This window comes from Sycon ciliatum, chromosome 1 (genome assembly GCF_964019385.1).
Source record: "Sycon ciliatum chromosome 1, ocSycCili1.1, whole genome shotgun sequence".
Taxonomy (NCBI): Eukaryota; Metazoa; Porifera; class Calcarea; order Leucosolenida; family Sycettidae; genus Sycon; species Sycon ciliatum.
In genome coordinates, this window is record NC_088643.1 from 45,029,444 (window position 1) to 45,041,696 (window position 12,253).

Consider the following 12,253-nt stretch of genomic DNA (forward strand, 5'->3'; position numbering starts at 1 on the left):
TGCCAATACTCCTGCAGCCATGCTGGGCTGCCACGGTTGTCTCTGTTCTCTTCGAGCTGCTCTATGCTGCTACCATGACAACCATGGTGTAGTAGTGTGCTGACAGTATTGTTACTGCGTTCTCGTAGTGCTTCGAAGTATGAATGGAGCCGTGTGAAACTGTGCAGTGTTTGTGGGAATCAGTCACCGGTACAGTAAAACCTGCCCTAACCGGACGCGGTGCAGCAGAAACTGTCCTGCTATGACAGGATTCCGCCTGATTCAGGGCTGCATGTTTGATCAACAGAACTTCAGTGTATGAAAATGTGTCCGGTCAATACAGGTTTCCCCTTGGTGCAGGGTCCGGTAAACACAGGTCCGACTGTATTATTTCCCTATATAATTATTAATAATCATACTGGGGTTATGTTCTGTGTCTTTCCCATGCTGATACGAGTGTTATGCTCTGCGTCTGCTCTCTGCACAGCATGTTCAACTTCAGGCGATGCTAGGACCGGACAGCAAGTATCGGGTAAGCAACACGTTACTACGGTTTTCCGATGATACTTTTTCAGTTGAAGTGTTGCACCGTACTACAGTGGTTGGCCCTGGAATCCTGGAGTACTCTGCTAGAGAGGGAATGACTAAATAGATTGGGAACACCCTTAGAATATTCGGCGGACCGTTGAAGATGGTGCAAACTATTCTTATCCGGCTAGCTGTATACTTGGCGCATTATCTGTGTATGCCTGTCACTCTGTAATTTGAATTTCCTTCAATTTGTGGTGTCCTGCAGGACAAGAAGCTCGCTCTGGTGTTAGGCACGAAACAGGTGAAAAAAGACAAAGCAGTCTTGACAGTGATGAAGAAGGAGCACGAACAAAGAATGAAACGTAAGTGAAGATAAGCGTGGCTGGTATTTCGTTCGTCTTCTATGTTAGCTGCCAAGAACACATGGCTATGCCATGTCCTGCGCTGATACGATGAGCTTTCCTGGCAATGACATTTATCATCCGTCAAGATCCTAGAGCATTTCCAGGACCATCAACAGAAACATGTCGCATTGTGCACCAAGTGCATGAACTGTCACACGGTATATGTAGGTCGGTGAAGCCCTTGAGCTAGTATCTTTATCAGATGCATGTCACGCGGCTGGCAGCATCCCTATCACTTTTGTTTGGGAACACTGTTGAGAAACTAGCAGGCACCTCGGCATGCTCAAGGTACATGCAGCGAATGGCCCTGATATTCACTCCAACCACTGACTCTGGCAATTGTGGATACAATGAAGGTCAAGTCCCCTTGCTCTCTGTGACACAGCAGAGTCAGTGGTAGTCCAGGCCTGGCGGAACCGGTACGGTTGGTCAGGCCATGGCCAGACAAATGTTTGGCCAAATGTTTGGCCATGGCCAACGCTTGTTTTCCGTTGATGAGGTCGTGCATACCCACCATCTCGTACACATAAAATAGAAATGATGACATCATGATTGTGGTGTTGCCGGACCAATCGAAAACTACTTCCGCCTGTCACATATGTGTGTGTCCATCTGCTTGATGCAAATACATGCAGAAGTGACAAAATCCCAAAATGCACAACCAAGACCTTGCCACTGATGAGAACTAGGACCGGGAAATGTAGTGAATATGACAGCAGCTAGTTACCTAAGTCCGTGAGTATATAGCCATCGGTGTGTGCCCATACTGGGAAGGAGGACAATAGATTGTACTGTAAAAGCAGAATATTTCGGTGGTGTTTTATTTTCGGTAACTTCGGTGCCGACAATTTTTACCGAAAATAAAACGCACCGAAATTTTCGGTATAACCGATACTGTATACATGTAGTACTAGTACACTTACCTGGAAAACGGGTTTTACCGAAAATTTCCCTCCACCGAACCGCTGATTTTGGAGAATACCGAAAATATTACACCACCGAAAATTTCTGCTTTTACAGTAACTGACTGACGTACTTGAGTATGTGTGTGTGGGTGGGTGTTTGCTTGTGTGTGTCTGTGTGTGTGTCTGCGTGCATGTGTGGATGGATGGGACCACCGTGTATGTCCATGCGACAGAGCTGCGAGAACAGTGCTGGAAGCTGGATCAAGCTAAGAGGGACGTGCTACAAGAGATTGAGGACCTGAGGGTGTATCAGGTAGGTGTCTGTTCCTGGTGTTGCCGGTACTGCTGCGGATGGTGACCATATTTCCACCTGCGGGTGTATGAAATACTGCTCTTTTGCGAACCATTCGGTGGTGCCGTAAAACTGTGCAGCTAGTGCAGGCCAATTCATCTATGGACTAGGCACCCAGGAAACATTTTCCGCAGTCCTAAAGTTCTCACCTTTCCTGTAAGTCTGGATGGTGCAAATGCCGGTTTGCATGGATGTGTATATTTGTCGGACACGGTCTCGGCATAGTGGTCGTGAGCAAGCCATTGCCAACACCGGCTCTGGTGCTTTTGTTGCAGCATTGGAGCAGGACACACGTGTGTGCTTGCAATCACGGTGTTTTTATGTTACCACCACCACCACCACCACCACAATCGGTGCGTGTAATGCCCTTTGACTGTTCTTACATGAATCCAGAAAACTGGCGAGCGGGATTCGAATATCATCCGGATTGCTCTGCTCCGCAAAGTGGACGACGCCAGAGAGCAGAGACTGGTAGGTCGCCGGTTTTCGATATAGCCGTTATAATAGTCGTTATTCAATTATAAATATTGCATTCAAGGGACTCTCCAGAGGTGGATGGGTGCTGGTAGAAGGAGTCGTCTTATGCAGCTCAGATTGTGCATGTTGTTGAACACCTAAACAAGCATAGCCAATCATGCAAACCTGGTGATGGTGATTGTAGTGTAATGAGTAGCATCATGACAGAACTCTATCCCTAGGCATAGCATGGTCTGTCTCCTGGTTTCTCCTTCCTACTCCCTACACTCACTCGCATTGATCTAACGTGTGTACTTGTGTAAGAACCGCACCCTGCCGGCTGTACCATTGCCTCATGCATTCATGTACCGCTGCACTTGCTGGCTGCGCATCACTAACCCTTCCCCTTCTATGGCATGCAGTACTCGGGTGCGCGTGCGTATTCATGTCTGAGTGCACTGCCCTCGGGCTCCATCTATACATGGCATCCCGTACTGGGCACGCTGCTTCCGGTCGCTGTTGTGTGCACTCAGCACCGTAGTCTATTCCGCTCTCTGTCTTCTCTACACAGTGATTCCTGTTTGGAATCACTCTTCGTTTCTGCTCTCCTTGTAGTTATTGTGCTTTTCGGTGTCTGATAATGTTCCCCCTTTTGCAATAAAGATTCCGGCGAAACTACTCTAAAAGTAGCTACCGCTACAGTGATACCTGTACTCTGTTCCAATCACTAGTAGTGCCTTGAGCAGAGGTAGAGTCACGATGTGTTTGGTGCATGGGATGCGGCGGAACGGCACTAGTCTTGGTGGTGGGATGATGATGAAACACAGCAGCTTTCCAAGTCAGCAAAGCAAGACGAAACCGTGCGACACTGTCTAATGGCTCTGTGTGTCTCTGTACTTACACAATGTGAATGTATGTCTGTGTTTGTTCCATAGAGAGCTGTGGTGACTTTGCAAAATGATCTGCAAAATGAACAAGACCAGCTAAAATTGGATCTTGCAGACGAGCTGAAACAGCTCAAGCTGGACGCTGAAGAGGTATCATGAGAATACACATGACAGTCAGAACGGAGCCTGGTTCGCCGCTGTTTTATACGACTGTGATGAATATCTCTGTTGCAAATGACTGTGATGAATACCGTGTTGTACTTCTTTTTCTAGTGCAGTAGAACCTCTCTTATCCAACCACCTCCCTTATCCAACCACCTTCCTTATCCAACCACCTTGCAGCATGTACTGCTGGTCAGATTGTCAAAAAATTGCTCCTTTAGTACATGTGAATGATACACACACACACACACACATACACACACACACACACACACATACACACACACACACACACACACACACACACATACGCACGCACACACACACACACACACACACACACACACACGTGCACACACACTGTCTTTCTCACTCATTCGCTCCCACTCCCTCTCTTACTCTCTCTCTCTCTCTCTCTCTCTCTCTCTCTCTCTCTCTCTCTCTCTCTCTCTCTCTCTCTCTCTCTCTCTCTCTCTCTCTCTCTCTCGCTCTCTCTCTCTTTCTCTCTCTCTCTCTCTCTCTCTCTCTCTCTCTCTCTCTCTCTCGCCCTCTCTCTCTCTCCCACTCCTCTCTCTCTCTCTCTCTCTCTCTCTCTCTCTCTCTCTCTCTCTCTCTCTCTCTCTCTCTCCTCTCTCTCTCTCTCTTTCTCTCTCCCTCCCTCTCTCAGGCTCTCTCTTTCTCCCTCTCGTTGGCACTCTCTAGGTCCATCTCACCCGCTGCTCTCTGCTGTCGTTGTTTCTCTTTGTTTGCAGCGTGCCGAGCATGCTAGTGAACTGGAAACTCTGAAAGTAGAGAACCAAAAACTTATCAAGGTGAGTGTCCATCAACATGGCAACTGATTTCACCACTATTGTCGTGCCAGTTGTCGTTGTAGCATTCCAGCACGTGTTGCACAATTCGGGCTTCTCTTTCACGTGCAAAATCTTCAAACGTGTTCACGTGTGTGCACGCACCGGATGATGTTGCTGTATATGTGTTTGGAATATACTCTCTATATCTGCAGGAGCACAAAACCCATAAGGTCAACTATGATAAGATGCTGGCAGTGGTCAACGAGCTTATGGAGAGACTAAGGTAATGATGGGATGCTTGTGACCGAGCAGGAGTGAGCAAGTAGTTTACTGTGAAAAGTGGGAAATGTGTGTTGCATGCAAATTTTGCGTTTCTAGAATTGCACTGGATTGCGACAAGAAATCATTGTTTTATGTCTTCCGTTGAATCGGGTGATTCCCGTAATCAATCCACAGAGCGGTTCGTGGATGTGCGATGATAACGAAACTTGAAAGATGATTATCTCCAGTGAAAATGTCCCACCAAGCAGTACTGAGTTATGCTACATAGTCACAGGGCACATGCCCACACACGGGTAGGGATAACCATGCATGCACGTACACACGGCCAGGGATAACCATGCATGCATGGACACACGGCCAGGGATAACCATGCATGCATGGACACACGGGAATTGCCGGAAACTGGTCGTCCCTGAATGCGATGCCTTTTATTTTAATTAAGGTGGCAGTCTGGGTTCAGAGGGTCAAAAAACAAAGTTTCGATTTTCTGTATTTTTTCACTGGCAGCGTCTTGTGTATGGTCCAAAGGGTTTATCCTGAAAATTTGAGCGTAATCGGGTGCTTCCTTCCGGAGATATAGCCGCGCAAAGTCTGCACAATTGTTTTTGAAATACTGAAATATCAGCAAATTTCTACAAAATTTAGGTTTGCACACTATTCCGATTTTTACCGTCAATCTTTGAGCGATTTCATTAAAATTTTCTGGAGCGACTCCTGGTACTCCTCTGCGCTGCAGACTGACAGCCGCGCACGATGTTTGTCACCATGGCAACCAAGGTAACCTTTGCGCATGCGCAAATTCAAAAAAAATTCAAATTTCGACTCTCATGATCTCAGCTGATCGCTCTGCTGTTGAAACTAGTTACTTTTGGAGTAATTGTTTTGGAGTAATTGTTTCTTGGAGCTAACCCCTTCGTTGGCTACTATGGGGAAGTCTAGAGCCAAGGGAAAGCCCGGACGATCTAAGAAAAGGAAAAGAACGTTCTATGGAGTGTCTCAGGCGCCGAAGGCTCCCTCTGGTGAAATTTCGCCTGCAGAACAAATTCCTGACTTGCCACTGTCTGATGACGACCTTGAAGTGTCAGCTGAAGCCACGTCTTCAAACAGCGATAGTGATGGAAGTGGCGGTGAAGTCGACAGCAGTTCCTCCGACAGTGACTTGGATGAAGAGTGTGAGGAAGGGGCGCATGGATTTCGCCTGATTGATCTCGAGTGCCTTCAGCAGCTTTTGTCAGCTGCAGTTTGTTGCAGTGGCTGTAATGGCGCAGTCACGATCAGCGAATCGCAACGGGGAGGCCTTGCATCATGCCTGGAGCTTTCCTGTGTTAACTGCGGCGACATAGCAAGCGAATTTATGTCCAAGAAGTTCAATCGGGTCTGGGAGGTGAACAGACGAGCAGTATTCGGAATGCGACTGATTGGCCGTGGACGTCAATCAATGGTAAAGCTGGCGGGTGCACTGAATATGCCATCACCTATGAGTCGGTCGACATTTTACAGCCATGCTAAAGGCCTGCATTCCGCGTCCAAGAGCGTCGCTGAGCGTAGCATGACTGAGGCAGCTGAGAAAGCAGTGTCCGCAGCAGATGGGGGTAGCGATATCGCTGCTTCCTATGACGGTACCTGGATGCGCCGAGGATTCGCATCGCTCTTCGGAGCCTTCACTATAATTGCATATGATGTCGGCAAAGTGGTGGACTGCGAAGTGCTTTCAAAGTTTTGCCACAAGTGCACGCACTTGGCGTCTAGAAAAGAGAAGGGAGAGCTAACCAAAGATGACTATGATCGACAGATTGCCGAACACGATTGCTCAGTCAACACCACTGTATCAGCTCCTGCCATGGAGAGTGCAGCCGCCAAGACTCTGTGGGCCAGGTCCTTTGAGAGCCGCAAGCTGAGGTACACCACCTACATTGGTGATGGAGATACCAAGAGTTTTAAGGCTGTGCGTGACGCTTGTCCGTATGGGCCCGAGGTGCCTGTAGTCAAGGAGGAATGTGTCGGCCACGTTCAAAAACGCATCGGTACCAGCCTAAGAAAGCTGAAGAAAAACCTTGCGGGCAAGAAGCTTGCTGATGGGCGCACTATAGGCGGACGTGGTCGCCTCACGGATGCCATGATCGACAAGCTGCAAGCCTACTATGGCATGGCTGTGCGGAACAACAGCGGAGACTTGCAAGCCATGGCCAGGGCCATATGGGCATCCCTCATGCATCGTGCATCCAGCGACAGTAAACCTCAGCACCAGTATTGTCCGCCTGGAATTAACAGCTGGTGTAGATGGCAGCAGCAACAGGCAGGTGGTGATGTCTACGCCCACCACAATATCCTGCCAGAGGCAGTATGGAAGGAACTGAAGCCGGTCTACATTCGGTTGTCCGACCGGAGTTTGCTCGAGCGCTGCCAGAAGGGTGCTACGCAGAATCGCAACGAAGCGTTCAATGGACTCGTGTGGCAGTTGTGTCCAAAGACAGGCTTTGCATCCGCTCCCACTGTCCAGATGTGCGTCTACCTGGCCGTGGCCTGGTTCAATGATGGAGGTGTGGCAGTGAAACGCGTTCTGGACGAGATGGGCCTCCCTACTGGACACCATACGACACGTCTCATCAAGCTGCTAGACCGTGAGAGACAGGCACATGCTGCCAGAAAGAAGTCAGAAGAAGGGAAGAGGTCACGAAAGAAGCGAAGGAGGATCAGGAAGGGCATCCAGGATGAGCAGCAAGAGGAAGAAGGTTTGACATATGAAGCTGGTGGCTTCGACTAAGTTCTAGTAAGTTCTAGTTGGACAGACATACCTCCATCTGTACTTGCACAGAGCACTTTTTTCTCCATTTTCCACTGAGTCCCGTACCTCTTAGACAGCGTAGCGAAGAACCTGTAAGTCACAGACCCCATAAACCATACATTTTTGGAAACTGTGAGCATTTATCAAGGTGCTAAGTGTCATGGATTTTTATATTTGTCTAGTAGCTTTGAGTAAAGTGCTACTGATCGAGGACCTAAATTTTGCGCGATTGCATGATTTTTTTTTGACAGCTTGAGTACTTTGTTCTGAATATGATTTCAAAATTCCGCTCCACTTAGCACCTAGGTATATGTGAAGGAAATTCTGTGGAGCACTCAGTTTCTACCCAGCTTCTTTCTGCGTTTGCATATTGCGTCTAAGGTATTGGTGGTACGGCATAATCGCAGATTTGACTATTGTGTCTGCGGATTCCCATGTGTGAGCTTGATTTATACTTCATTGGACTTAGTGAAATACACTGGGTATGTGGTCAAGATTTGAGCAAAATTCATCAATTATTATGGAAGTTACGGCTGTGTTCATGCGGTCGGGCCGCGAACCCAGACTGCCACCTTAAAACGTCAAGTCGAGTTTCGGTGATCAACGGTTGGATGTATTGTGTTTTGCCCTATAGCGTTCTTCGTAAGGAGAAATCTGAGTATGAATCAGCGCTGTTCAACCGAAAACCCCATAAAGAGTAAGTTATCGAGATTGCGCTGTGTCATTACATGTTTCTCTGACGACAATCCAATGTTATCATAGCAACTGAAACAATAATGGCAACAACAATGATTGAGGGACATGTTTTGGTTGATGCTCTGAATTCCAGACCCGTGATACTGCTAATTTACTGAACTGATTGCCTGGAGTAAAAACGAACATAATGCTTCTTAGACTTATGGAGTGGCATCTGCACACTCACAGCAAGGACCATAGGTTTAGGCTAACACAGTTGTGAAATCTAACCAAGTTCTTTGTTGTGATTGGGCAGATTGCGTGGGTTTTTTTGCACGGGTCAAGCCGAATGATGCGTTGCTCCCACTAAGCGGGAAGCACACACTTTTCCTGCCGACTTGACCTGACGCTTGACTGACACATAGATGGCACACGGTTGCTATAGATGTATCTCAACCGTGGCCTGGTTCTGGAATGCTGGTTAGCTGTATTGTGGTATCGGCTGATCAAGGAGAATGAGAGTGCTGTTTTCATCTACACCGTAGGAGTACAGGACTTCACTGAGCTTCTTTCTCACACCTCACATCAACCATAACTAGTGGACGGTTGACTGCGGGCAGCCATACTGCATTGCATTATTCTTCAAGGGTAATATCAGTGCATTTCTATGGAATAGGAAGAGGAAGGTACTGATCCATAACAACAACAACAAAAAGATTGCCAACAGCTAGCAGAATTGATACGCCCCGCACTAAAGAAATTAATTAATCATGACTAAACTGAAAGTGATACGATGAGAATTCTACGCATTTCACGTGCTTCACACCATAATTATATTACTGTATAAGTACAAATTTTCGTTTGGAATTAACTTTCGCTATAGTCGTTTGGGGGCACGAAATAACTAAAGTTTGTACCAAACTAAAGTTTTTTTCTGAACGTTCACGGTGACAGACCTCGACCAAAAACGAAATTTAGTGCGTAACAAGCCTGCTGGTGGAGTGATCTAACGAAAGACTTCGTGAACGAAAATTTGTACTTATACAGTAGTAAGGCAAACACAAGGGCGGGTGGGTGGGCCCCTGCAATGCAAGACAGAAAAAAGAGACCGATTCAAACTGTGCAAGCGCTTTTCAGCGCTTGTGTAGCGGGCCGCAGTCTCTCTCTCTCTCTCTCTCTCTCTCTCTCTCTCTCTCTCTCTCTCTCTCTCGGAGGCAAATGCACTCGGGTCTCAGTGAACACACTGTTGTTTACTATTACTGAACTAAACTGAAGACTACATTGTAAATTTTAAAACTCTGACTCTAACTCTAACTCTAAACGGCGTGTAACTCTGACTGGCGTTTCTAACTGGCATAACTGGAGTGAAGAGAATTGTGAACAGCAGCTTTTATAGGGTGAGGAACTGTTAGTGTAAGTAAGCCAGCCTATGACCAGGGGATGCGTCGAGCAGAAGAAGTAAGGTCAAAGTAAGATGTGTGGGCAGTAGAAGGGGTCACTGCACAAGGGATGCCATTTGATTCTATGCAGAAGAAGGAGGTGAATAGCGGTGTGGGCAATGGGCGTAAAAGAGGTACCGGGAAGACAGCCATTTGGAATTCTAAGGAAGCTTCATTAGAATGTGTGTAGAATCTGTAGATAAATGAAAAGGAGGTCGAAAGTGAAATGCGTCACTAAAGGTCAACAGGGTACATGTGCTAGTATTTCTCAGGTCATCCTAGTGTGTGGGAACAATACATGAATACAGTGAGACTAGTTACTACTCGAAGTATGCATGTCATGGGTCTGCAAGCACGGTAATAAGAGTTGCAAGTGCGGGGTGCGGTGCAGTGCAACACGCGTGTCCAATACATTGAAAGTGATTCACGCTGCAGCTGTGTAAGTTACTAGCGTGCCAACGCTACACTTGCGCGACCTTCCGTGTCATGATAGACACGAGCATAATATTCAAAAATAGATATTAAAAATAGAACAAAAAAAAACGCATCGCAGATGTTCGTCATTCAAAAGAACGCTGCTTCTCGTTTATTTCAAATATTCAACTTACGAGAAGTGTACACTTCCTTGATTCTATTTTTGTTTTGCATCTGACCCTCCTTCCCGTCTCTGTGCAGCTGTGAGCCCGACGAGCCGATTTCTCTCAACATCAGAAAGGTTGAGCGGCCTGCGTTGTGAGCAGGTACATGTGTACATGTATACCCTCGGTCAATGCTGTGTTGCTATGCCAATCACATGCAGCCGCCTGCTCCTGTATACAAGGCATAGTCCAAATGAACGGTTGCCATGGTGCTGGACCGAGAGATCCCGATCACCATGGCACCCATTTTGTTTTTGGACACTCTTTGCTCCTTTCAGTGGGAGCGCATGGGGAACGCCCTACCAGTTCTATATGTGCACCCATCGAACAGTCCATGTGTGTATTTTATGTTGCTTCGCTACTTCCAATATGGGGAGAGAAAAAAAGTGAGCTGCTGTTTATACATGTACATGTATGACTGAATGCCACTCCACCGTGTTGCAGTGTGTAGTGGGCGGCAGCACTACTTCAATAACCGTGATTAGCACATTCAGGCTTCAAGTCAGTACAAGGTTTTGCATCAAACTGCTCATGTTCGTCAGAATTACTCGATATGCCCTGCTCAGTTGCCGCTTAGGACACCCTTGGGAAGTCCAGGGAAGGAAACCAAAGCTAGCTGTTATACTATACTGACTCCAATATAATTATATACATAGTTGTCATGATGACTTACGATCATAATGATATAATTATATACATAGTTGTCATGATGACTTACGATCATAATGATATAATTATATACATAGTTGTCATGATGACCTACGATCATAATGATATAATTATATACATAGTTGTCATGATGACTTACGATCATAATGATTCCTTTCTGGCAAGCCCCTGGCCGAGATGACCCGCTTTATCACGGTCGCACAATCCGATTTTTGTACACACTTGGCTCATACTGCTCACCGCAAAAACGGTAGGGTAGATCCACCAGAACTGTCACGTTATATCACGGTTCCGCTTCTGGCTTCAAGCTGCTCAGCTTCTACTGCACTCTTCTTCATACTATAAGTTGTATGTCCCTAAACTCCACGAATTCTGGTCATAAAATGTTAAGATCTTAGAGCTTCGAGAAGGCTCGCCAACAACTGAGAAAACCTTGCATTACGCCCGAGTCTGTGATTGAACATCGGCTGCAGAATATGGCATAGGACGATAGATGTCCCGGTATGGCTGGGTACTGAGTGGTCTCGCAGTTTCTGCTTCACCCTGAACCCTGTGTCAACCCAGGGCTCAGCACCACTGGTACGGTGTGAACTTTTTCACCAATTTTCAGTGGTCATGCCCAGCATGAAATTACTTACTAGTATATGGAGTGCTGCTCGTCCACCCTACACTAGCGTCTCTCCCTCAGTCCTCAGAAAATGTTCTTCCTGTCCAGTGAGAACAACTTTGCTATCTGTATACCTGTTGCTTGCGGAATATGTAGTCGAAACGGCCAGAGATATGATGTAGCCTAGAGCCGCAGTAGAGGTTCGTCCCGAGTCCCACGATACTGAAATTGGGCATAGGGTCGCGTAGTAGTGATCGGCCCTGTGGCTCCAGGCATGCACTTGATGAAAGGTGCAATTACAACAATGATCCAATCTAAACGGACAGCCACCCACTATGCCACAGTAGTAGGGCTTCCTAAGTAACTTTACCCGTGATCTGGTAATCATTCGCATATTATAATGAAATCCAGTCGAGTCACTCAAGTAGGCGCCGGACGTTCCGCAGCGCCTAGACCTGAGAACACTGGGCTGCGAAATGATGCAACTTGGGTGCAAACTTAAGCCTGTGACGCGACTAGACTGCATGGAGCAGCAGTCTAGTTCTACTGATAATTGTTACTACATGTAGTAGTACTATGAAGTATGATGAGACAGGCTTTTAATTTTATACAAGCCATCACCATGATTACGGTATCCAGTCATTGTACGATCATCATTGTATGAGTACACACATACTGCACTGCAGGTCAG

At 46.9% G+C, this 12,253-nt stretch overlaps 1 protein-coding gene across 1 annotated transcript in view; it reads left to right on the top strand.

The window, feature by feature from the left end:
• The window catches only part of LOC135828257 (uncharacterized), a 15,392-nt gene extending 4,015 nt beyond the window's left edge, over positions 1 to 11,377 (top strand). The window contains exons 4-12 of the mRNA XM_065340707.1: positions 467 to 511; positions 776 to 872; positions 2,053 to 2,132; positions 2,565 to 2,642; positions 3,563 to 3,664; positions 4,429 to 4,488; positions 4,680 to 4,750; positions 8,169 to 8,231; positions 10,324 to 11,377. Coding sequence (XP_065196779.1) covers positions 467 to 511; positions 776 to 872; positions 2,053 to 2,132; positions 2,565 to 2,642; positions 3,563 to 3,664; positions 4,429 to 4,488; positions 4,680 to 4,750; positions 8,169 to 8,231; positions 10,324 to 10,384 — 657 coding nt within the window. The 3' untranslated portion in view covers positions 10,385 to 11,377. The remainder of the gene's footprint in view (positions 1 to 466; positions 512 to 775; positions 873 to 2,052; positions 2,133 to 2,564; positions 2,643 to 3,562; positions 3,665 to 4,428; positions 4,489 to 4,679; positions 4,751 to 8,168; positions 8,232 to 10,323) is intronic.
• The last annotated feature ends 876 nt before the right edge of the window (positions 11,378 to 12,253 follow it).